This window comes from Cyphomyrmex costatus, unplaced genomic scaffold, assembly GCF_001594065.2.
Source record: "Cyphomyrmex costatus isolate MS0001 unplaced genomic scaffold, Ccosl1.0 scaffold135, whole genome shotgun sequence".
In the NCBI taxonomy this organism is placed as follows: domain Eukaryota; kingdom Metazoa; phylum Arthropoda; class Insecta; order Hymenoptera; family Formicidae; genus Cyphomyrmex; species Cyphomyrmex costatus.
Window position 1 is genome coordinate 113,492 of NW_017275337.1, and position 27,775 is coordinate 141,266.

Here is a 27,775-nt window from a genome sequence, read left to right on the forward strand (position 1 = left end):
AATTAATACGGATATTCCGTTACATTTATGCTTATTATTTTCAAGTTATCTCTTATTCTCGAAGCACGACAGCGCTGATTGTAAAACAGAAAGGGGAAAGCTCGCTCTGATTTTATAAATTATTTTAAAAGGATGGTTGATAAGCTAATTAAATAAATAAAACAAGGCTTAAAATACATCATCTCGAAGGCATCGGCAATGATGAATTATCAGTTCGAAAGTACAACTATCGAGAGAATTTATTATATTTTTTAGATATGAAACGATCATTCAAAAATATCCAGTTAATTATTGTCGAAAGTATAATACAATTTGCAAAATTATTATAAGTTTTGTCATCATATTGTCATTATATAACAAATTGCTGCAGAAACCAAACAGAATATGTCACTCCTTGACCAATCAAATAATATATTTCATTTCATTCGATTTCTGATGGTTGATTTTTTGTCGATGTATAACTGTAGTTCAACTCATGCTTACAATGCTCTTTAAATCTCAGAAAGTGTAAAGCCTAATCGAGTCTTGAAAACAAGATGTTAATGTTTATTATATTATGTGAATTTATATACTGCGTATGTAGTCTCCCCCGTGACGCTGATAGATTTTCAGCATTGACGCATACATATTCACTACCGCAGTAATATCACTTAGTTAAATTGAGAATCAATCTAACCAATTTTTGATGCCTATAGCATCTTATTAGATCTTAATAATATGTTGAAAGACATATATTAAAATTTAATATTAAAGTAATAATTTATCAGCGTCGCGGGGGGGACTACATACGCAATATATAAATTCACATAATATAATAAACATTAACATCTTGTTTTCAAGACTCGATTAGGCCTTACACTTTCTGAGATTTTTAAATCATACGAGTCAATTATTATGATCGCTCTTTAAATCATTTCATCCTTGATAAATAAGACGAAATGATGCTCATAAGCATTATGAGCATGAAACAAACCACAACCTAACTTATGTCAAGATTATGGCGAAGTTAGCAGAAAGCGAATTGATTCAAACGCAATCTGTGATGTTCAGCTTGAATCTACTTAACAAAATGTATACTTGACACACATATTGCCATCTTGCTCACTCTATTTCATATATAATATTTTCGAGATATATTCATGATATAAATATACATCAGATGAAACATAAAATTGATGTTTTATCGTCATCAGTTGGTAATTTATCTATAAATTTTTACACATACACACACACACACACACACACACATATTTCTACATAAATTTCCAGCGGCTCTAATTTACATTTCAATTCTTACATTTTTGTATTACATATTAGAAGATTAATCTCAATCTAATAATTTCGGGTATAAATTCATTAAGTTGCCAATGCCTTCAAAATTTGTCAAATGTTGATTCTGTGACAATAATATGTGTAAGATACGTAGAGATATTTCATTAAGATAGACTGTAGCGCAGTCTTTTTTAAGACAAGTCACTTTGTAAGAATGTTGACCTCTCGGTTGTTCTGGTCGAGATACGTTTAAAATAGTTAAAAGAATTTCGCGTACCGGTGGTAATTTAAAAAAAAAAAGCTATGCATTTGTTCTCACAATGGTATGTATTTATTTTGTTTGTATCCGTTCTAACTAACATACCTATTGTACGATGTTGTTTCTACATAATCAGATTTTTTGCATGTGTTTATTTCTAAGTCGATAGCAATTTTCTCGTCTCTGTACGCATAACCGCGAGTCATCGTGCGGTCGTAGCAAAATACGATATCTATCTAAGTATCTTATGTCACAGAGTAAAAAGGAAAAAGAATGTCAAATATCGACTATACAAAAACACGACAGATTCTTGATGCAGTCGTTATGAGAATCGTGGTTACTCGCAACGTTTTACCAAAAACGTTTGCTGAAAAACGACTATGTAGCTCGACTAAAAACGAACTTGTATTAGCAACGGTTGAAGGTGTGTGCCGATATAACTTAGCTCCTTTTATTTATTCAAAATTGACATTGTGCAAAAGTATATGGATGTACGATGACGCTAACAGAATAATCATGGTGATGCGCATTTATTTTTACTCTAGTGTAATGGAACCTCGCAAATGACGATTACGTCACTATACGGAACTCGACAACTATCAATTTTCGTGACGGTTGCGACGGTTCGTATTGGGGCAACAAGAAATAACATCGGTAATGTAATAATAATTATTATAATATATGCAAAGTGTTTGGAGCGTACTTATATACTCGCGGGAGAGACAGTTCCATCAGTTAGAATTCTTGTCCAATCGAGTCGTAACCGATCTCTTTCGAGAATCAAGTATCTGTAATCGACGTTGTTACTTGTCGATGGTTATCAACATCGAAAAGGCCAATCGATGGATGTGTAGGTAGCGCTTTATCGTCGAAGAAGCTGAGCAACGAGGTTGAAGAACAAATCGCATCTTTAAATAACGGCCGCTGGTCAACAGCTTTGTTTTACGTTGATCGCGATCATCGATCGGGCTCGTTCTGAGCCGTCAAACAATCAAGCGACATAAGCGAAGTACGATGGACAGCAGCGAAAAGATGGCTCCTCGCGCTGCAGACTTGCGTAACAACAAGACTCGTAACATAATTACTAGTATTCCGAGTTGCACGGCTTTGTGAAGCCAGTACAGTCTGTAAATAGATAAGCAAATAAATCAGGATTTGAAGAATGACATGTAATCTTCTATTTAAAAAATAAATAAAGTTGCTTAATTATATATAATTTTTAAGTTAAAATTTGTAAGAACGTATATTTAAAAAACCTATTTATTAAATAAGTGGAATAAGAATGAAAGAAAAGAAGTGCGTGTAAAGAGAAAGGATGAACTCTATACTATAAAATGAATTTTCTAGTATTCTCTCTCTTTCTCTCTCATTCCTGATGAAGATAAAAAAAGACTTCTAGTAATTCATTCTCCAAATTTTTCCAGATATTAAACAGACTTTAGGAAAAAATTATATCTCTCAGGCAGACCGTACTGTAATAAAAAGATTGAAAAACGAACAGATGTCTTACTTTGTGATGTACGAGCGAGCAGCTGGCAGTGTATCTGGACTCTCTTTTAAGATAAATTGTCGTATACCCAGAATGTAATGCTCCAAGTATGATGGCCAGTAGATTTCTCTGACGTCAAACATAAATGTTTCTCGATCCTCCGGACTGAGTTGTTCACCCAATCGTCGTACGTTGTCGTCTCTAAAATTCCACTGTTTCGTACTGAAGTACTCCAAACATTTGGCGGCTTTGGAAAGTTTCGTCTGTACACGGACCATTATAGGTCGCGAACCCTTGAGTCGAGCGAGAATATCTAAGATATACGCAGGTAGCGTATGCTGAAATATCACGCACAATTTGTTTATTATGATGGAGCTGTGACAGCGACCGTCCGGATACCAGAGCGCATCGTTCACCGGGTGTAACCGACAATATTTGAATGACAGGTTGACGAACTGTTTCCAGGTTATAGGATTTTGTTGACCGGTGCAACAGTTATAAATCGGAATGGTGTCGGTACGCTGCGTAGCGGTTCTCCATGCCGCGCAAATCATTAAGTTGATCACAATGTCGACGGGCACCAGATCTGCCACTTTATCCTCATGACACAGCATAGTTCTGCAAGAAACCGCGATTTCTAAGATAGATTTATTCAAAGATAATAATTTACAAAAATTATGAGCAAGATTATACTAAAATAACAACATAGATACTATAATAATAACTATTTTTCTTCTATTATAATATTGATATTATAATTATCAATGAGAGAGATGGCTAGCCATTGTCATTACCTGAAGAAACCTTTCCCAGCGGCGGCAATAATCCCTGTCGGGCCATTGCAATTGTCAACCCAACCGGCAACTGGTTCTCTATATGACGACAATACGATCGATGGCCTGACAATCGCTACCGGTAAAGAACCTTTTTCCCGCTGCAGCATTCGCTCAGCCAATGCTTTGGTAAATGTGTATGTATTTGGTCGGCTAGCGATCAGATTTGGTGTAAATTCTTCAAACATTTTGTCGTCCATCCACTCTGTCAGAGCGATCACCTGATCGGGTTCCCGTCCCACCGGATAAATCTCTTCAGCAACATCGTTCCGATCACAATTACAGTATGCCGTTGATACATGTATAAATGCCTACGATCAAACAAATAGTAATTATCGAATATTTCATATGTACATGTTGCGAAAGGTATAGACTAGGAACGTCCATCTTTTGTTTTGTGCCGATCGAATGTGCGCTCCTAATGATGATAATGCTTAAAAATGTATTTTGATGGAGAAAGTTCTAAACAAAAGTACACTTAAGAAAAAGAAAAGATAAAAACTTAAAAAAAAAAAAACAAATATCATTGATGATCAATTGCATAGTGCAATAAATATTAAATTGTACAAGTTCGCTCACTGACTATTACATAAAACTAAAAGAGATCGTGGAATTCATCAAAGACAATCACTCGTAATATTTCAAGCGCTTCATTTGGACATAAAATGCGTATGCATAAAATTATAAAATATTTACGTTTTTAATTTAAAATATTTTTTGAAACTTTCACAATATTACTTGACACTTTCATTCATCATACATCATTCGCACTAATTCATTGATTAATTTGTTACCATGAGAAAACAAATGAATTGCTAAATTCATATGAGATTGTTAAACGATGAACGATCGGTGTATGATTTAAGATAGAATCGCGCGATACAATTAGAGTGCAGAGTACAAATACACTCGTATATAAACCGGCTCTATTTACCTTTCGAAATTTGTTGATACAAATCGAATGTATTTCGCTATTAAGCAGAAACTTAGCTAGATTAGTTGCTGATTAATTAAAAACGATGTACATCACACGAACAAATGAAACGAAGAATTCGAAAGATTTTCGAGAGTATATATCTCGAATGTGTATCTTTCAAGATGAGGTTAACCATCCATAGACAAAAGTGTATCATCACTGTAATCTTTCGTAAAGATTTGTAAAAAAAAAGAGATCATTACAGATTAATCTTTTATTAAATTAAATTCACGACTGCAAACTAATTTCGGCTCGATTCGGTTGAACTGAACAATTAGAAGAGAAATCTCTTACCTCCACATTACGCATCCGATTGCATAATTGAACCAATCTTTTGGTGCCCAACATATTTATGGTAACTGAGAGCTTCAAAGCCTCGTCAAATTTCACAGTAGCTGCTGAATGAAAAACGATCGATACGGATCGTATTAACATATTTTGATCATCTGCAGAGATACCCAATTCTGGCTTCGTAATATCGCCAGCTACGGGTATGATTTTTGAAAGCTCGCCGGGAGAATCCCGCCGTAATTTCTCAAAAAGCTGCCAAAATGTGATTTTAATTTTTCGAAAGTGATCAAAATAGGTGAAAAAGGTAATATTTACCGGTCCGTTTAAAAGTTCTTGCAATCTCTCTTGCACATTTTGACCCTTCTTAGGTCTCATTAGAAGGTAGATGTTTTTGATATCTGGACATGATCTCAGTAGCTTCTCGACGAGAACCTTGCCCATAAAACCCGTTGCTCCAGTTATAAAAATGGACCTGTCTCTGTAAAAGTCCTTTATGGATGTGTATTCACTGCCAGCCATCGTGGCCATATCACTATTTGCTAAACACGTTCTTCAAAAAATATCAGAGATTAGAAAAAGACAAAAATATATTTGTATACTTAATAATATATAATTATTCATTAATTTATTTAATTATTATGGCGTATCCTACCTGAATTATTTCGTTCAATTTCCTTAAATTACTTTCGGACAGAAAGTACTTGAGACCTCTTTGTTACCGCGAGAGTAACTCTGTCTTCTCTGTTCCTACTTTCGTTCCTATTATTTTTCACATAAAATCATGAATATTAAATTTGACATTGAAATTCTATTTTACGAAGATACTTCTTTTTTTTAAGATGATAAAACGTGCTTAAAATATGTACATATTAAATAAAAAATGTTTTTATTTAAATAAAAATCGACTTTTACGCTATTTGTCAAATATTTGCATTCGTATAAATATATATTTCGTATAAATATATATTTCATATAACATGTATCGTATTTTATACATACAGGATATTCGAGTTTAACTGTATCCCAAATACTTATTTCTTCTTTTTTATTTCAAATAAAAGTTTCATAATTTAAGGAAAAAAAAATATGATGCGTGGAACAATTTTTGATATTGATACGTGATTCTTTTCAATATTATTATTTTTTAAATGTATAAAAAAAAGTATTTTTTTTTTTACTTAATTCTCTAATCATTTTATATATACAGAGTAGGGCGGGATTATTCTATCAGTTTCAACTTTAAAGTAATATAAAAATTAACGATAGTAAACAATGGGTCTGTTTTTTGTTCCTCCACTGTCTAAAATAGTGCACACGGTGCAATAAGTTGAAGTAAAACAAATATACGTTTGTTTCACTTTAACTTATTGCACCGTGTGTACGTACTAGTTCAGACAGTGCAGGAACATAAAACAGACTCAATATCTCTTTGCAGTGACGTGCTTATTTACATTATACAATCATGATTGCTCCTTGAGGGCACAAGCACAATCTTTAAATAATCAACATGTTCTATCTGATCAAAAACATAAATTTGTAGCAAGAAATGGATGAAAAGGCCCTGCTCTACTTTATAAAAAAAATATAATATAATAACGAATAAATTATTTTTACATTTAATATTTTGATTTTTATATATAATTTTTTAATTTATGTCATTGTTTTGTATATAAGTATTGTAAATATATGTAACTCGTATATCTCCTGCAAAAAGTTTAAAATTAGAAATGTATTAATATTTATATAATATAATATATTATATAAATATTTATATAATATAATATATTATATAAATATAATGAAATATAGTAATTTGATAGACTCGTGTAATGAGAATCAAAAGGAAATAATAATAATGCCTTATCGAGTCATTGCACTTGGTGTTGGTGTGAAGTTGTAAATGTGTTTATTGTAGTAATTTACAGTTTCGGAGTATTGTAGTAATTTCCTAGTTCGGATCCTTATCAAAGTAACAATCTAATTTCAATTTATTGTGTTTCCTGGAACACACACACACTTCATAATATAATAACAATAAGTTTAATTATTAAAGTGAAAATAAACGTAAGTAGATGAATAATATTGTGCATAAAATTGTAGTGTAAATGTGTAAATGGTTATTGAAGATGTGGTACAAAAATTACAAATTAAGTGTGTTTTGTGTGAGATAGTACAATTATGAAATACGATTAGTATTGAACAGGGAAGACTTATAAATAGTTATAAAGTTGTAATTTGAACAGTGATATAATAAAAATAATTATAATTTGACAGTAATATGAATAAATATATGTATAATGTTATTATTGTGGATGTAGCTTAACGGTGATATTATAAAAATATTATAATTTGACAATAAATTAAAAAAGTTAAAACTTACATGATTTATAATATTAGATGGGTGACGTGTAACAAGTTTATGTGTCGAGCGATCATGTGCTAATGAGATTGTTTGTTATAAAAATATGTGATGTAAGTATGTACATATGTTATTGAAAATTTGGAAATCAAATATTTGTAAGTAAACAATCATATGCTTTGTCGAGTAAGTCCGTGTCTGTTTGTAAATTTAAGCTATTTTTTTGTGTATGTATATAAATCATTATATATTCGATAATATATTATATAATAATTATATTATAGAGGAGAATGTCTTAAATTGGACCGTGTTCCAAATCGGACCTTTTTAATTTAAATAAATACGGTTGAGCAAATTTACGTGCTATTTATAATGTAAAGTCTTTATAAGACACCAAACACATGTAACAGCAGTTTGGCAGTACTCTCATAATGTTCATAGAATACTCAAATATGTATTTTCGGCTATCATGCGAAAATTTAAAAAAAAAAAAAGAAAATCCTTATAAATCATTATTTAAAAGATATTAAAATTTGAACAGTAATTGATTTAAGATAATTAAAGAGTGTAGAATTAAAAAATATCAAGAGTTTTGTGATTACTTTTGCAGTTTATTATAAAATTTCCAATAATTTGAAAGGACCCGTTTCCAAATCGGACCTATACAAAAACACTAAAAAGACGAGTAAGCCAGCTAATTCGTCGAAAAAAGAAGATTCGCCACAACCTGGTTGTAGTACTAGTAATCGACCAACCAGATCTGGTCTAAGGAACACTAAATCAATAAAATATCATGTGTCATCAGACTTAGATTGATGGAATTTTTTATTGATTTTAATTCTAATAATATAAACTATATTTTATCACTTTGAGTCTTAAATTACTCGTTTTTACTCAACAAAATTTAATTAAAATATTTTAAAATTCTATCTAAAAGTCCATAAAAGTAGCAGAAGTCCGATTTGAAACTCATAGTTCAAATCGGACTGGAAAATGCATTTTTACATTTTTGATTATAGTTCGACACAGGTAAGAGATACGTCAAAATGATCTTAAGCAAAAATGAAGAAAATTAAATGATCTTTCGAACGGCACCATTAGTTTTACTTTATTTATGCCTTGTAGAGAGGTCTGATTTAGACTACTCTCCTCTATTATATAATTTCATATTATATTATAGTATAATAATTACATAGTATTGTTGTATAAAACAGAAAAAAATGTTTTAAGTGCCTGGTAGAGTGGTTTTTTACGCATAAGGTTGCATGTATTCGATCTATGGATGATTTTTGATTAATTAATAAAAATTAATATTTTTCTTTTCTAACATCACGATTTAATATAATTGTGGTGTCTATTCTTAAATAATTTTTATCATCCTGAAGATTGCCTTCAAATTGATCATATAAACGTGTCTTACATATATAAAGTACACGTATTTAAATTATTCAAAATAATAATAATAATAATATAAACGAAAAAGAAAAGAGACTTATAAGAATTTTATGGAATAAATTTAAAAAGTTAAATAAAACAAAACAGTCATATATAATAAATAAAACCACATCTTACAAAATTACGAAATATACATTTAAAAAGAATACAAATTCTATACAAAACTAATTAATAATATTAATAATAATAAAATAAGGCTATGAACTGAGCAAAGTCTTAATGCAAAGAAATTAAATAATAAAATAAGTTTATTAATACATTAATATACATTTTAACCTACAGGTCATTTTCTATTTAAAGTAATTTATGCAAAGTTTTATTGAAATGCAAAAATTAATCATTTTGTACATATACACAAATAAATACATTATGTTATTTATAGAACATTGAGAAAACTACATGAATGATTTTGAATACCAAAGGGAAGCTGGAGCGATGTCAATTATCATGAATTACAGTGCAACCAAAATCTTCGAATTGGTTTTACGAAATAGCAAAAATTTTTTTGCAAAATTAAAATACGTACAAACAGAAAGTCTGGATGTATCGATTTCAAGAAAAAATTAAAGAAAAATAAAAACATTTACTTACTTTTGACTCATATAGCTGTCACTTGAAGTTAGAGTGCGCTTGATAAATATAAAAATTTTATAATTCATATAAATAGCGTAAGTATTCAGCGAACATTGGATTTGAACAAACCATGTTCAGTTTGTAGAACTAAGCTTGCAAGCCTAGAAAAAATATATTAGTTTGAATGTATGTGTACACTTACGTGAATACGTATGCTTATAGTAAAGATTTAGAATGATAAACAGAGTAATAATTGGATAAGGACAGATGTATGCATAAACGAAAAATAAAAGGGACATTTTAAGAGTCAATAAAAAATGAATTTTAAAAAGTTAAATAACACGTAACAGTCATATATAATAAAAACTTCATCTTACAAAATTCTGTAACAGATGTATGCGTTTGAGTAAATTAGAATGATAATGTAAGAGAGTGAGTTTGAAATTGAAAAGTTCATATTATCGACACCGACTCTAAGTTCGAATCATCGCTCCAGCATATAAAAATAGATTTTTTGTATTATTTTTTAAATAATACAAAAAATCTTAAATTTTAGTGTTATAACAAGAACAAATAATTTCTATATATTATATTTCCATTAAAGATATAAAAAACGCAATAAAAAAATACTAATATTAAAATAATTTTTAAAAAATAAGTATAACACTCGTATGTTTGTACAGTAAAACAATGTATCTTAAACAATGTATCTTAAAAACAATCAATAAATGAGCTTAATATAAGATGTTGAATAAAATTATTTAAAATATATTTAAAACATACGAATTAAAAAGTTAATTTACAAAAACGTTTCGACTAAACAGAGCCGTCATCAATTTTATAAGCGTAAACAACTTTGTAGATAAAAATAATTTTTATTCAAGTTCTAAATCGTCATTAAAAATGTTTTTGTATTATTTTTAAAAGCGATCTAGAATAAATAATCTGTATTTTTTTTTCATTATCTTTTATTATTTTAAAAATATGTGCAATATATTCTTAAGGCGCTTATCTGTTTTATTCCACCCCAATGACTTACCTGATCTTCCTTTGATGATTGCTTTGAATTTATTTGGTTCTTGTGAGAAATGATGAAGTGGTGAGAAAGCCCTTAAAGATAAGGATACAGCACCTGCGTATGACACGACGGTCCCTTTTTAAATACGTATATGTTGAATGATGATTCTTCAATCGGCTTGTAACCAAATTCAATGTCCATCGAATTCATATCGTGTCCCTTGCTGGCACAAACTCGTTGCCTCTGTATACAAAACGAGTAAGATCTTTTCCTGAGATTCTGAATTACGTCATGTAATCAAACGCAAGATATTAATGTTGCGTTTCAAGTCTGAAAACATTTCGGCCCGTAAAGATTTACATACCTAGTATATAAATTATTCTAGAACGATCGCTAAATATTTTGTGTGCTAGTGAAATATGAGTCAAAAGTCTCTACCATTTTGCAGTTTTCGCAATAATTTACAAGATATTAAAAATCGTCGAATATTTATTTATCATATAATTTTTTACTTAAGTATTATCATCTTCACAGAAAAACTTTCTTCTCGTAAAGTTCTGAGAATTTTTTCAGAATATTTTATTAAAGTTTTAATACTGCATTTTCTTATTGGCAACTATATTAGTATTTACCAACATAAGAGAATTCGGTACTAAAAAGTTTAATGTAATATGTAAAGGGATTATCAGAATATTTGGATTTTATACATACTATGAAGGAAAGAAACGTGCATTGGGACAAAATCAAATCGTTGGCTTGAACTTTTCTGACAAGAATAAATCGCGAAGCGTATCTGTCCCCTGGACGAGCAGACGACAAAATATTTGTTATCTTATCGTGTAATATTGACATAATGTGATATTACGGTGTAATATTACTATTTATAATACAAAGTTTTGAATAAGACTGTTATGTGACTACACAATAATTAAGAAACAAGAGCCTTAAATGGTCATCAAGCTAGATCTTAAGTGCTGAAATAATTTTGTGTGAATTTATATACTATATATATGTATGTGTAGTCTTTTTAAACCACGCGCCAAAATTATTTTCGGTCTTGAAACGCAATCTGATTCAACTACTGTAGCAATATCATAAATTAAATTAATAAGCAATTTAATAATTTAATGATGAATCAGGCATTCTATTAGGAAGATATTAATAATTTTATGATCAATCCTATTAGGAAGATGTTAATGTGTTGAAAAACTGAAAATTATTGCAAAAAATATTATGTCGGTCGGGAGTTGAACCCGGATCTCTTGCATTCCGTGCGAGCGTCCTAAGCCTTTAAAGACTACTAACAAGTAAAGTTATCTTTCCGTGACTCGCCGAATTTAATGAAACTTGGTACATTTGTAAAGTGATAAGCACGAGCACCATTGCCAATATAAAAAAATACGTGTCTATTATTTTTGCCTACTCTACAAATATACCAAGTTTCATTAAATTCGGCGAGTCACGGAAAGATAACTTTATTTGTAAAATCAGTATCATTATTTGTATTTATCATTCAATATATAACCGCTTAAATGTTCATGATTTCAGCAAGAACGGATGAAGGAAACAAGCTGAAGATTTCGACAACGAAAAAAATCGTCATGAGAAAAATGACGGAAAACGCAACGGATGTATCCACCGATCTCCTCGTGATCGGTGTCGCACTACGTGCGGATAATTGCCGGCGACTTACTGTGCGTGAGTTCACAATGCGACTTAAATTTATGTAATTATTGCGGCTTGAACGCCATAGCGGATACATCATAGAAACGATTACGATTCAAAAACACTAGAAACAAAGTTGTATTGCGTTACAAGATTTCTATTTATTAACATCTAAATGATAATTTTTGACTACTAAAAAAGAATATAGAGTTAAAAAAATTCCATCATTCACAAATTTTTAGAGATCAAAGCCTTTATTATTTGAAAAAATTCAACAATTTTAAAAAACTTTTTTTAAAGAGAGAAATTTTTTAATTTTTTTTAATTTTATAAGTAAAATGCATAAGAATCATCATTCAGATTAAGATAAAAATTTTAGAAATAAATGTAATATTTTGACGTTAAATATTGTCAAAATAAAATTTATTATTTTGACATTTTTAATGTTTCCGACAACTCTTTGAGTGTCTGACATGAATCTTTTTGAAGTAATGCCTCCAATTCTCCAATCTTCAAATTTTTTCGGCTGACCAGAGCGCTCTTTGTCATTCACGTCAAAATCGTTGTTTTTAAATCTTCTAAACCAATCTCTGTAAGTTGTTTTAGATAGAGCATGCTCCCCAATAAGCCTTCACTAGCAAACGATGACTTTCAGTAGCAGATTTCTTGGGGATAAAACAGAAAAGTAACGCTTCCCGTAAATGCTCTTTCTTTGTACGAAACTCGACATTTTTAATGCAATAAAAAATTGTGTTCTTTGCATCCGATTAAATGTTATACACTGATTATTAAAGCCTATTGATAGTACTTTCATATACGTAAGCAGTTACTTTCGGTCATGTTGAAACAGCACAAATACTGATCTCTCCCAATCAACAGCGAGAATTAATTCAAGCATCTAATACATATTTGCATATTTAATATTTAGTAAATTGCCTGAATAGTAAATTACTTGCATATTTATATGTATGTATATTTACATATTTAAGTAGCTGTAGATTTATGTTGTAGAGCGATCCATGATTAATCCTCATTTCAGATAAGCTACGTTTAAATCAAAATTTAAATCAATTAAATTTTTTAAATTGTAATTGAAGAACCGTTTTTTAAATGATTTAAATCTAGCTCAAATCGGATCTCAGATTGAATCATAACTATAAATATGACTCTCTAAGGAGATTATGGTTAGTCAGAAATTTTGAAAAAATTGATTGTCATAAATCACATTTTTTAAATGATCTTTTAAATATGAACTTTTTATGTGCTGTATTATGTATAACCCTAAAATAAATGACATTGTGTAAGTTAAAAAATATTTAGTATAAACCGCACTTGAAGCTCCAAATCATATACTCGTACTTAAAAAAATTTTTAGTTTCGAGTTTTTCCTCAAAATTATTTTTTCGAAGTCTGTGAGCAAATTATCTCAAAACTGCTGCATCAATTTTTTTCTCTAACTTTGTGTACTTTCTTTAAATATCATTCATTGACCGAAGGATTTTTTTCAATATGTACTTTTTATTTTTTTTGTCTAAATATCCGTTTTTAAGTGAAAATTGGTACTTCAATTTTGAAGAACCGCCATTTTGTCGGAATTTAATTAATCAAAGTATTAATCAATTAAAAACTAGATAAACTACTAATTATATTAACTATTTACTAAAACTTCTTTATTTTTAGTGGTCTGGTTTTGAGCAGTATTGTTTATCGCAAAACACTTTTTGAAAAATGATTTTCCGAACATCTGTTATAACTTTGTTATAAGTCAATACTTTTTTACATAAAAAAGATATAAAGATTTTATCAAGAAAAAGACTTTCTGAAACACAAAAATTTTTATACAAAACTATATCATGATTATTATATATATTATATATATTCTTTATTGCTCTAATAATAGTGTACATATAGCATTAGAAAATGTAGTAAGAGTAGTACAAACAAGTGGCAGGGCGCCAGCAGAACTATTTTTATTAAGTCCTCCTGTTTAACCGAGAGATATAAGAATTTAGAGATATTAAACTATATAAACATAAGTGCAAATAAAGCCTCGTCTGCGATAGACGAAACTTAAAACTAACTACATGTATGTAGTACAATGATATTTTCATGTGACATAGATTGAAAGAAAGAGGCAAATTAATTAAAATTAACCGTCTGAATTTGTTGTTCTCGATTGCAAGCAACAAATTCGTAACTTCCGTAACAAATTATCTCATAGGCGGAGTTTCATAAAAATTGAACGAGCAGTTTACAAAATAAAAGTGAGTAATCACAAAAGAAGTCGCTCGTTTACAAAAGTTTAATAAAAAATTTATATGTGCAAATTAATATTGAATTATATTGTGATTACCGAGAACTGTAAGATAATAAAACCTATCTGATTTTGATAAAATGCATACTTCTTCTGTTATGTGAACCTTCAATTAGTCAGCAATCAGAAGTAAAAATGAATAACGTTTGTCGTATGAAACGTGTTATTAATTTATTAAACGAAAGGTGTCTTTTAGTCTTAATGTCCTTGACTAAGTATTTCAATGAAACATGAACGAGTTTCAAATGAAAAATAACGTTTTTCGCTTTGGTCATGTTAATTATCCTATTCGAGACATGCATACAGAATAGCTATACCTATATATGTATGCTGACGGTTGCGACATTTGTATCACAAAAGTCAAAAATTTGATATTGCAGCAAAAATGTTCTGTTGCGAAAAGATCTTACTTTCACCTCTATGAAGCTGGTACCTCCACCATTAAGAAAAAGTTTGCTCATATCTTTTAACATAAGTGCTAATTTATTGCTAGTTCATTGCTCTAGTCCTGAATTTATTGGTCTTTTTTATTCTAAAAGCGGTAATGTTAAAAATAGGGGTGTTGACTTCACGTTACACTACAGCACCTGCACACACATCTACATAATGCAAGATAAGCGCTTTTTTACATTAAAAAGAATGTTTCTCCAAAAATGTTATCCTTTGATTTTTTGAAACTCCGTTTTGAATTTTTTATGTTATATATTGTATATATGTATATATATATGTATGTAAATATAATAATTTGGAACTATTGTTTTGTTTGTACAATTGAAAATATATGTGTACTATTAATACATGCTTAATATACCTATTACATAAAAGCATTCTTTAGCATTCATGACTCACGACATGTTTGCGATAACCATTAAATTTTACAATGTTCGTTGGTTCTGGCCAAAAAAAAAACACTCGAATTAAATCATCAGGTTTGTGCTTCTCTTTTTTTATGGTTTCATTATTCCGATTTTCAATACATGTTTCAATGGAATATATTACATAAAAAGAACGTAAAGAAATCAGTATGTAAATATATATATTACCATTCATATTTGCAAATCGGCAGTAAAAACAATGTTTTAAAATACAGTAAACAAAAAAAATATGTATGAATGAATAAGGAATCTGTATTGTTGATAAAAAGAATCGTATTGTAAGGTGAAAGAATTAAATATGAATGAAAGATTAATTATTCAATTAAAATCTCTGAGAGTGTCGATTTATGACTTGTGATCTTCGTCAGGAAAATCTTTTCTTTCTCCTAGCGATGCGTCTATGTCAAAGCACACATGTCAATAAAAGCCAAAGATCGAAGTCGAGATTAAACTATAATTGATGAAATCACAATTTCTTATGTATATAACATGTTGATAACATTATTAAAGCTATCATTAAATTTTCTTCTGTTCATTTCTATCAAAATAGACTTTAATCTCCTTTTAATTTAAACCTTACAGTGCATTTAATTGGATGCATTAATGCGCACTAAATATACATTAATGCCGTCATAAACAAATTAACGTAAAAATGTATGTTTAATATAAATATGTAAAAACAAAGTGCAAAATCTTCGATACACTTTATTGTGTTATTTGGTGAAATAACACATATTCAGTGAAATATTACGTAGATATTTTATAATTGGAAATATTTACATTTTATAATATATTCACATTTACATTAAATCAACATACAACAGCTATAAGATGTATCAGTGCACATTACTGTGTCCAATCGAATTTGCTGACACGATCGGAAAACACGGGCAATAAGAACATTTCTGAAATCTGTTATATATATTGCCAGTTTCTATTGTTTATGATATTTAATTGTGTCTAAGGTTTAACTCTTTATTTTTTCTAAATTTAAGAATTAAATAGAAAAAAGAATTATAGAAAAATATCATATAAAATGTGATTTTAACACAATTCCTTTCTTATCTTCTCTTTTTCGACTTCTATGTAACAATTGATTTCTATACACAAATTCTATATATACAATAATTTCTATATACAAATAATATATATTATATATACATAAATATTATATATATATATAATATTATATTATATATATATTATTGTATATACACTTTCGGGACGGTACAATTATTTTTACACACAAACGACCAACTCTCTTTAGGCACCTCTGATTTTCCAAGGATTTTCATAAATACCTCCGATAAATCCTATTTATCCCTATTTCAGCGCTGGATGGATATTCAGTCCTACATTACACGTTCGTTGGATAATATACTATCAATCGCGATAGAGTGCATAGATAGACGGTGCACCTACAGCCAGAAGCGGATGCAAGTGAGAGGAATTCTAGGTCACTGTCCTGACATCGAGGCAATGCGACCGAGAGAAACCGAGCGTCCAGGTAATCCGTTACACAGAAAACCCGTTATGTGAGGAACGTGGACGAGCGCGAGCGTGATCGTGACTTCAGCCGTGACCACGAAATCGATCGGCCGAGAATTGTCCCCATTTCTTTTCGACAATCACTCTCTCCGCCGCATTCCTGTTTCCTCCCGATGGCTCGATAAAAAACAAACTAAACATCTTGTCACGATACAGAGTCACGCTCTCGTAACTTCGTCACGCATACATAACCAGCACGACTCTTGAATTCGCGAAAATCAACGCTAAATCTTGCGTCAGACTATACGCATGTTGTTCGACTATAAGTTTCGCAAACAGTGCAAATGGATAAATATGTTGAGTTATTTATTACTAATCGTGTCGATTTGCTAACGGAACGGGTTTCTAACGGACACAAATCAATTTATATATTTATAATTCTCTCAGCCATTTTATATTCTTGATATTAATCTTTTGATTATCGCACAGATTTTTTGTAATCACTCCCTTGATGTCATAATATTATATTTCATATATGATGTAATTTTAAATACGTTTTTTTTTTCATATTAAAATATGTACATACATTTTCTTTAATCAAATATGTTTTTTAAATAAAAACATTTGGCTAAGTTGATAGATTCTTTCAGAATTCATAATACATCATATAAAATTAATGTAAAATATCCTCAGTTCACATACAATGATAGTAATAGTAAGAAATATGTGTTTATTCAAACTGTGATGCACACGGTGTTCATAGAATGTGTAATCAATTGGTTATCAAAATGTTAATGTAAAAACATCCTAATCCTAAAAAGCACAAATTACAAAATAATTTACTACAAATTGCCGTGATGTATCAAACAAATCATATACAAATAAATCAATACCATGAATTACGAGTTCAAACAAACGTTGTTGAATCCATACTGGCGAGCGGCAAATAAGAACCTTCTAGCAGCAAACTGTGAATTACATAGGTATCGTTCATAGTCTGATGCCAGCAGAAGAGAGCATATAAATACATGACGATAAGCGAGCGTGAAGACCGTTTAACATCGAATCGTTATTATTACTGGCAGCTACACGATGATGAGAAACTACGGCTTCCACTGAGCTACATTAGACGCTGGGACAGGTGTTGCAAACCTGCCCGTCTCGCGCGTAAGTACGTCGACTAAGGAAGCACGAAAAGTTATCATGCCGCGTGTTATTTACTTTACTTCACGCTCTTTGATAACCGACTTAAGCATGCGTGTAACTGATAACGGGATCTGAGATACGCTAATTTCAAGGAATATGCGGCATAGCGAAATAAACTTACGTTAATATTCGCGGGAAGGCTTGTCTCCACGTTACCGCGAGATGTGGTAAAACGTAAATGCACGACAGTTCGTGCTTAACAACAGCCAATAGAACGCCAGCATCCGGCTGCGTTTCAAAGTGTGTTAGCGGGACACTGACCACCGAAATGCGTCCAAGCGTTGCTAAGACGTGACTGGAAAGACATCCTTATCTAATTGGCATAGATGATTGGAAAAGCGATCGCAAATACCGAACAGCATGAGTGTGCAAATCGACTATCTATAATCGCTTTCTTTAAATGTTTCCGGTCGTGCTTAAGATCCCTTCGCTTATATACAAAAAATTCCTTTCGTATGTTTGCTTCCTAGACAACACAGAATATTTATGATAAATATTTATTATTAATTTTTTGAAATGTATATAAATATTTTATACATATTACATATATATATATATATATATATATATATAGTTTTATTCGAAATATCATTAAAATACAAACTAAATATTTTAGGTAATATGTATTTTTTCAATGTATATATTAGGTAATATATATTTGTAATAAGTATAAATAAATAGTTCACAATATTTGTATAATACTATAATAAATGTTTATGATGTGTATAATATATAAGAAGAGAAGACCATAAAAATATTTATATAAAATATTTAAAATAAATCTTACAAATATTTACAAATATTTTATAAATATTGTGTACTGACTGGGTTTTTTCGCCTCTGCACGGGAATTACTTTCAAAAGTGTACGTCAAAATTATATTTACAAGAGTAAACAAACTACATGATAATACGTGTCTGCCTAATTGACTGATTTTTAATGTGGTCAATGATATATCTTATATGTATTTTTGTTCAAGTTATTTATCCGTTAAAATATCATATATTTTTTAATTAACTTTAATTTAATTTGCATTTCATATGAAATAAATGAATATTATGCTAATTGTAAAATCGCGATCAATTAATCACACAGTTTAATAACTCTTTCTTATCATACATTTTATATATTTCTGTAAACATAAATTATGAAACACTGAAGTGCAACTACTACGCAAGCGTAAGTGGAAATTTAAAAATTTAGAAATAGTAGGAGAAAATGCAATCTCTTTTGAGCATCAACTGTAGCAATCCAAACGATGTAGTGATGGGAACATGAAGAAATATAAATATATCAATTTTTATTGAACCGCTAAATTTCAAACCGAATGAGACAATGCCACAGCGGTCTAAGCTGAATCATGGATGCTTCTAAATAATTGTGTGAATTTATATACTACGAATGTAATTCTTCGATTGTGCACCGAAATTTTTTCAGACTTGAAACGCAACACTCATAAACTACCGCAGTAATATCACAAATTAAATTGATTAACAATTTAACAATTATTGATGCTGTTTACGCAACTTATCTTATTAATGTTGAATAATCTATTAAAAACTGTAAATAATTAATTTTTCATTGCGAAAAATATTACCCCGGCCGTAAGTCGAACCCGACTCTGGCATTCCGTGCAAGAGAAGTATAAAATACTTCGAGAATCGCGGTCATTATCCACGACCTACGTTAAGTTTCGAGACGTTCGGTCCAGAGACGGAGAAGTGAATTTTAATGCGGACGATTTAATGAGATGCGAATATAATAGATGCGTAATATATGATACTCTCACCTTTTTTTTATTCCGGTTAAATATATGCAGTAATGATAGACATGATAAAATCCGGATTGATCTTAATTTTAATTTAAATCTATACGAAATACACAATATATGATAGTGTAACGATAATCGATAAGTGAAAGGATTACGAAATACCTACAGAAATTGTAGTACGTCTCTTTTACTAATTGTATAAGAAGTACTCTTTCGATAAAAACTCAATTAATTATTTAATCAACGATATATTAAGTGACATGAAGAGGATTACTCATCCGTCTGTGGCACGATGATAGGCGGTATGTGCGCCATGTTCCAAAGTGTGCATGTAATAAAACATTATTTATCGTCTTATCTACACGTCAGTAAACTTCTGTTAAATGCTTACTCGCGATTGCACTGAAATTGACTAATTAAAATTTAAAGAGCTATTTTTTTTTATTATTTTATCTCGGGCAAGATTTTTACTTATTCAACAGTCTCATAACATGATTATCTCTTCGATTTGCCGGACATTTGAAGAAAGTACCATATCTGAAGAAGTCACTAAGAATGAAAATATACCTACCTCGGCAGACAAGATACGCGATGAATTGACTTCCCTCGAAGCGGGTCGACTAACGAAACATATACTGAGCGCGTATAAAACTAACTCAAGTTCCTTATACCTGTCCAGCTCACAGAACGGAGCGTTTTCTCCCACTACGAAGCATTAGCAGACCTCAACTCGACGATACGTGCTGCATATTACCTTACCCTGTGCCACATGCATAGATAAACGGCTCTTAAGTTTTTCCTTTAAAAAAAAATAAAAAAACCAATACAATCAATATCATAAATCTTCTTTATTGTCATTTGATCACACTCTCGATATTTCTTCTGCCTTTGCAGATAAGATATTAAAGGTTTGTTTTTTACTCCTCCATTCTATTTTCTCTAAACTGGTGCACATATGTTGCAATAAGTTATGTACTTGCAAAAAAAGTAAAACAAATATATTTAAAACTTTGAAACATCTCATTCGTGGTTCGTTTTATGTAACCATTTAATTTATCAATCTCTTTTATTTTATATTACATCGTGAATTTCTCTCATCGTGTATTTATTAATTCACATCATTTACAGTTAGAACTTTTAGCGATACATTTAAAATGATATTTCCAAAATTATTACGTTATACTATAAAATTTATAAAATCAATGAAAAACAAGCCTTGACGATCAAGTTAAACTTTGGGTGCTTCTATTATTACCGAGGCTGAGGTAATGTTTTTCACAATAAGAATTAATAATTTATAGATTTTAATATGTTATTATGATCGATCTAAGATGCGTAAAGAGCAACAAAAATTGTTAAATTGCTAATCAATTTAACTCATGATATTATTGTGATAGTTTATTAAAGCGTTTCAAGTCTAAAAATAATTTGGCACGCAATTAAAAATCTACATACGTAGTATATAAATTCACACAATTATTTGCACCCAAGCTTGACCGTTAAGGCTTATTTCTCATTGGTTTTAATTCTCACGGTCCCATAAAATTTAATATTGTATATAAATTTATAAAATTTTTATATCAATTTCTTGCTCATATGATATGTACAGCAAATAAATTTGAATGACAAGTATTCCAGGTCCAAATTGAATCAGCTAAAATCAAGATGACAATTAAGATCAACTTTATTATTACTAAATTCAGATGTATTCTCCGAACGGATTCATCAGATTCAAAACATAAATTCCAGTAATTAAGAGCGAATGAGAATGCGGCGTGGTAATCTGATGTGACTGTCCAAATATTAATAAAAAAGAGAAATTTTAAGTTTGTATTAGCTGAGGAAGAGAGAGACTCCAAAGCGAGTCGAAAATTTTTATTATGAAACAAAGGATTTATTTACACAAATCCACGGATTATTAATTTCCGTACCAATTATCACACAGCACTCTCATTCACCCTTGATTACTGGAATTTATGTTTTATTATTATTATTCAAATTAATATAATATTCATGAGATATTTTTCGACATAACTTACGTTATTCTCAGCCTTGAATTAATACTAATATTAAAAAATTAATTTGTTGGGATTATCATTAATTCAAGGAGGACGAAAAAAGAGTTGAGCCGAGAATAATTAAGTTGAAATGTCCCATGAATATTGCATTAATTTGAATAGTAATAATAAAGTTAATCTCAATTGTCACTTTGATTCTGGCTCGTTCAATGACCTAGTATACATTCCTTCCATTCAAATTCTAGTGTTATATTTTAATTATACTTTAATTCTAGTATTATATCTCAGACAGTACAGAATATTTATGATAAATATTTATTATTGTTCTTTTTTTAAATGTTATAATATATAAATATTTTATATAAAGCTTTATTAGAAATACTATTAAAATATAGACTAAAAATATTTTATGCAATATTTATGATAAATATAAATAAATATTTCTAAGTATTTTTTACTTGAATTATAATGTCTCGTTAAGTATTTTCATAGCAATTACAATAAATATTTCATAATAAAGTAATAAATGTTTATGATCTATGCAATCTAATACAACATTTAAAATAAATCTTATATAAAATATATAAATATATTTTATAAATATTGTATGCTAAGATGTCATTTGTTTTTCCTCGTTTCGTCTCGAAAAAATCGGAGAAATATCGGAATAAAGTCACAGAAAAATTGCAACACTTTTTTTTAATGAAAGTGCAGTCATCCACCAAATGATTGATTGTTATTTATGGATCTAACTATTTACGTTCAACTGCTATACAAGTACAGTTGGCGAGTTCTGAAATTCATAGAAAATAGGCTTTTCTGTGTAAATGCAATCTTTCTATGACAGACTGTACAAATAAATATTTTTCAAATAAAATTTGTTGATTAATAATTTCGGATGCCTCAAGATAAAACTTAAGAATCTCGGGAAGTGAGAATTTCGGCTCATTGAGACGAAAAACTTTTATCAACCATTTGTTTCTGTCAAGACGAAAGCTTGTGGCATACACAAAAACGTAAGGCAGTTGTAAAGGCATGTGCGGATTCCCACGTGGGTGCTCCCCGGATGTCATGTCATTCTTTCCACCGAACATTAAACAAGAATGACATGACAACCGAAGAGGAACATCCAGATAGGAATCGGAATATCAGTAAGCGAATTGGACAATCACAGTACAGAGATCGTAAAGTTATAGTAAATCAAATATATAATGATTTCTTTACATTTTATGGCCTTACGTTTTTGTATACGTCATGGGCGTAAATCTCAGTATTGGTATTTTTTTTATTTGTCTCTATCTCGTTCTCTAATTTAAAAAACATTTCTTTTCTAATTTAACCCTAAGCTGTCACATCTTTTTTTCGAAAGAACGAAATTGTTACACTGGGTGATCGTAATTCAATACAATTTTTGATGAGCTGCAGTTTAAAAACCAAGTGTCCAAAAATTTTTTTTTAATTCTGAGATAAAGTTCAAACATAGAAAAATACAGTTCAATTATAAAAAATTAATATTTTAATTATTTTTATTGAAAAAAAATTGTGTGTGTGTGTTGTGTTGATAAAAGATATTTTTTTAAATAACATTACTAAAAAATCTTAATTTTTGTAATTTTTAATATTTTAACTTGTTCAATAAGTTACCTATACTCCGTATAGTTGCGTCAATTGTGATACTACAAAGTATGAAAGGTATAGTAGTTTAGTATTATAAGGCCAATAAAATAATAAGAATTAAATTATTAAGAATTATTAAATCATGCTTTAAAGTTTAAATTAAGTTACAATTTCAAAAAGCAAAAATGACTCACCATCGCTTACAATTAAATGTGTGTGTTTACCATATTTTACTATTCATTCTGGTTGGCGTCACCAGATTTCTGTATAAACCAACTGTTTTTTCCGTGTAACAAATAAGAAAGTTGAAGATAAAAAGGGCAAAACAGCAAGTAATGAGTAATACAAATCGATTACTTCTTTTAATTGCAGGAAAGTTGATCACCTTGCAAGAAACTGCCGATCAAGAAAGGGTGGATCCCGCAAGAAATCTGACATAAAACATAAAAAGGAGTATGCCATTCATTATGTCTTTGTACAGCATCGACCTCGAAGATACATATGGATTTTGGATCGCGGAAGCACACACCATGTATGCAAGTGACGAGATTGGTTCACTAACTTTCGATTGGTTCACCAACTTTCGAAAGATGGATTCCGAGGTAATTAACACTGCAGCAGATCCGAACAAACAGAACAGAACGACTCTATGAGCAAAAGATATGGACGATATTTTTCTAAAAACGACTGTCGTCAATGCAGAAAGAGATATTGTATAATTAGAATCTTGCCACTGCACTGTACTGATTGCAGTACTGCCAGCATTACAACCAATACGATAGCAAGAATCTAATCTAGATAGCAATCTAACGAGAAAACAAGCATCGTGTGCCGCCGGCTTTATTTTTGTTAGAAGAAAATTGGAACCTATTATTAGCATACATATTAGTCATAACCTATATAAAATAAATAATACTCATCTTCACGAACAACTTCTAAATATACGAGAGTATATATCTTCATTTGTAATTTATTTTTCTACCATTATACTAAAAATTTGAAAAACGCAATATCTTATGTGATACATGAGAAAAAAACCAGGATATAAGTTAATTTTTTTTAACTAACTTACTTATATAACTAAGTTAAGTTAAAGTTAACAGCCTTGAAAATTTAGCTTACAATTAGTTAAGATAAAAGTCAATTCATAATGATATTAATTAAACTAAAAGTTAAGTTAATAACAAAAAGTAATTAAAAAGTTAAATGTTAAATTTGTTTTATTTCATGATTTCAAAGTAACTTTTTTTTAAACTAAATTAAAAAATTAAGTTAATAATCTTAGAAATTTAACTTGTTAGTTAAAATGCAAGTTAACTCATCATGGAATTAATTGAATTAAAAATTAATTTAAAAATTAAAATAAAAAAATTAATTTTTAAATGTCTTGAACTAAGCCATTGTCCCTCGGTTAACTTCGAAAAGAAGCAAATTAAAAGTTAATTATCGATAAAATGTAACTAAATTGAGTCAAAAAGTTAAAAATCTGAAATGTAATTATAAGTTAAGCTAAAATTAATTAATTTTTTGAATTTTTGTAACTTAACTCTAAATTTTTTAACTTAGCACTACTCAACTCTAATGTTAACTTTAAAAAAATCAAATTAAAAATTAATTATTACTGATAAAATGTAACTAGATAGAGTTACAAAGTTAAGAATCTAAAATGTAACTAAAAATTAAATTAAAATTAATTAATTTTTTAACTTTTTAACTTAAGCAATGAGAAATTGCCTTAACAATCGAGCTGGATCTTAGGTGCTATTATAATTTTTTTGTGTGAATTTATATATTACGTATGTAGTCTTTTAAACCGCGCGCCGAACAATTTTTCGTCTTGAAACGCTACTCTAAAAAACTACCGCAATAATATCACGAGTTAAATTATCTGCCAGTTTTAATGCTCATAGCATCTTGGATCTTAATAATGTTGACATATTAAAATCTATGAATGACATATAGGATTTATAGGATTGGGTAATACTAATTGAATCTTAATAATGTTGAAAGACATATTAAAATTCTGCAAATAATTAATTTATATATTGCGAAAAATATTACCAAGTCGGAAGTCGAACCCAGATATCTGATATTTTATGCAAACGTCTTATCACTTAGGACGTTCGCACGAAATGTTAGATATCCGGGGGTTCGACTTCCGACTTAGGTAATATTTTTCGCAATATAAATTAATTATTTGCAGAATTTTAATATGTCATTCAACATTATTAAGATTCAATTAGTATTGCCCAATCCTATAAATTACGCAAGAAAACATCTGGTGGTATCGAACATCATTCATATAATCGTAACGATTAACATAATATAAAAGAACATTCCGAGGAGGTAAAATTTACCTGAAATATTGTCTCACAGATTATATAATTTCATTTGATTTCATACAATTTCATTTGGTTACAAATAATTTTCTTCATTTTATATATGAAATTATTTGATAAAATAAATGATTTTATCTAATATATATATATATTGCACAATGACTTCTCGCGGTTGCATAAGTAATTATCGGATTATACATCGGGATTTTATATAAATTTTGTAATGATTTCGGGGACTCTGTCCCACGATTATACGATTACCTTCTCTGAATATCTTATGATTTTAGAAACATAATAAATAAATATATTAGAAAAGATTGTAGCGGACTGCACCCTTAAAACGCACACAGGATACGGAGCTGGCGGATTGTCGAGCGGCTACGGAGTTTCGTGACGTTAATGACTCAACTCTCTCAATAGGTACATTCAGTATTACAAACGTTCACTGAGCGTTCGGTGAGCTCTTATACCTCTGTACTTGGTCTATATTTCTAAGTCTAACGGAATATATGCCAATTAGATGCAAGAATTCACTGAGCGCTCAATGAATAATCGCATAGTACTAAATGTATTCAATATATTAGTTGCGTCGGATTTTTGTTTTAAAATTTTCTATTTCTATTTCTTTTTTTACTTTTAATATTCCTTCATCTTCATCTTTTTTTATCGTTTTCGATATAAAATTCATCTCACAGACACGTATTATTGCGTATATTTAAATTCTGGAAAAGAATTTTCGAATTGTAAACGAGAAAAGAGAGAGAAGTGTAATTGTTATACAAAAATTAAATGTTTAATCGATATAAAACAGATAAATGTCTTTAGGATTTTCTTTTAGTACGACTTGAGCGCAGTATTTCGATTGATTTGTGTGTAATCAAAATTTTATTAATTTATAAGAAATACCTTCATTCTCGCTGTTTTAAGTAATCATTAATATTGTTTACATCTACTTTCGGGTGAGTTTAATCCGACATATTAATCTGATATAACCGATGATATTTAACTGACTATAAAAGAAGAGTTAACAAAGAAAAAGTAGGACCGCTAGAAATGTTCGGTTGAATTCAATGAAGAAGATAAGGTGTCGAGCGAGATAACGGTCGGTGAAGTCGACGTGGTCGATGAGAGGCGAGAAAATGGGGAGAAGACGAGGACGTCGGCCAGACCGAGGACGAGGGCGAACTGGGCGAAGGCGAGGCAAACTAGCTGCAGCGCGACGAGAGGAGCGGTTGCTCCGCCCGGCTCAGGCGCGGCCGACGGCTCGCGCCTGTTATTCCGGTCTTCGTAACCGCCGTAATACGACGGCAAACTGGTGTAATCTTCCAGCTCTTAGCCACAATTCAAGGCCATTTTTACTACACGAGCGGCTCTCGCACAGCCTCGATCGCACTTTAAAGCGGACCACCCCATTAAAGTGCCACGATAGAAAAAAAAAAAAATGTATCGCTCATTGCACGGACGAGAGAATGATATAGTATTAATGCAGCAATCGCTGCATTTCAAGAAACTCCTGGGAGGACACTCGTGCAAACAAGTCGAGGAGAGACATGAAAGTGGACAATTAGTAAATGATAAAAGAGTAGGCGCGGCCGGTGTGGCGGCTGCCAGTGGTGGCTGCCAAGGACGGCAGCGGCGACGGCGCGGCGGCGGCTTGCCATATTTCCGCCTTGTATCGTGCGAAAATCAACGTTGCACACTTACCTGTTCGTTCGCGGGTCGCCTTCTCCTATTTTGCGATATTCACTCTGTGCACGTCCGTTGCTGGCAGTATCGCCTTAACACAGAATCACCGGTTTTTCGCGTACTCGCCACTCTTTAGATAGCGCCCCTCGCGTGCCAACCGAGTCCGCCATCTTCGATGAACTGCCAAATACCCCTTCTCAGGCTGGCCAACCGCTGCGCATGCTGAAGTTAACTGCGTTCTGCGCATCTCGTGCATCTCGCTGCTTACATT

The 27,775-nt window shown here is 30.5% G+C and overlaps 1 protein-coding gene across 3 annotated transcripts; it reads right to left on the bottom strand.

Annotated features, from left to right (window-relative positions):
- Positions 1-1,183: 1,183 nt before the first annotated feature.
- LOC108782774 (putative fatty acyl-CoA reductase CG5065) lies at positions 1,184-27,660 on the bottom strand. 3 transcript variants are annotated; one of them, XM_018551133.1, is made up of 8 exons: positions 27,523-27,660; positions 10,547-10,768; positions 5,773-5,879; positions 5,436-5,670; positions 5,124-5,372; positions 3,815-4,164; positions 3,042-3,638; positions 1,184-2,656 (listed from the first exon to the last, which is right to left on the bottom strand). In XM_018551133.1, the coding sequence occupies exons 4-8, from the start codon at positions 5,646-5,648 to the stop codon at positions 2,515-2,517; spliced, it is 1,551 nt and encodes a 516-aa protein (XP_018406635.1). In that variant the 5' UTR covers positions 5,649-5,670; positions 5,773-5,879; positions 10,547-10,768; positions 27,523-27,660; the 3' UTR covers positions 1,184-2,514. The 3 variants fall into 3 exon arrangements, with proteins under 3 accessions (XP_018406635.1, XP_018406637.1, XP_018406636.1); XM_018551135.1 differs by lacking the exon at positions 27,523-27,660 and adding an exon at positions 20,416-20,462; XM_018551134.1 differs by lacking the exons at positions 10,547-10,768; positions 27,523-27,660 and having other exon boundaries at positions 5,773-5,893.
- Between the last annotated feature and the right edge of the window lie 115 nt (positions 27,661-27,775).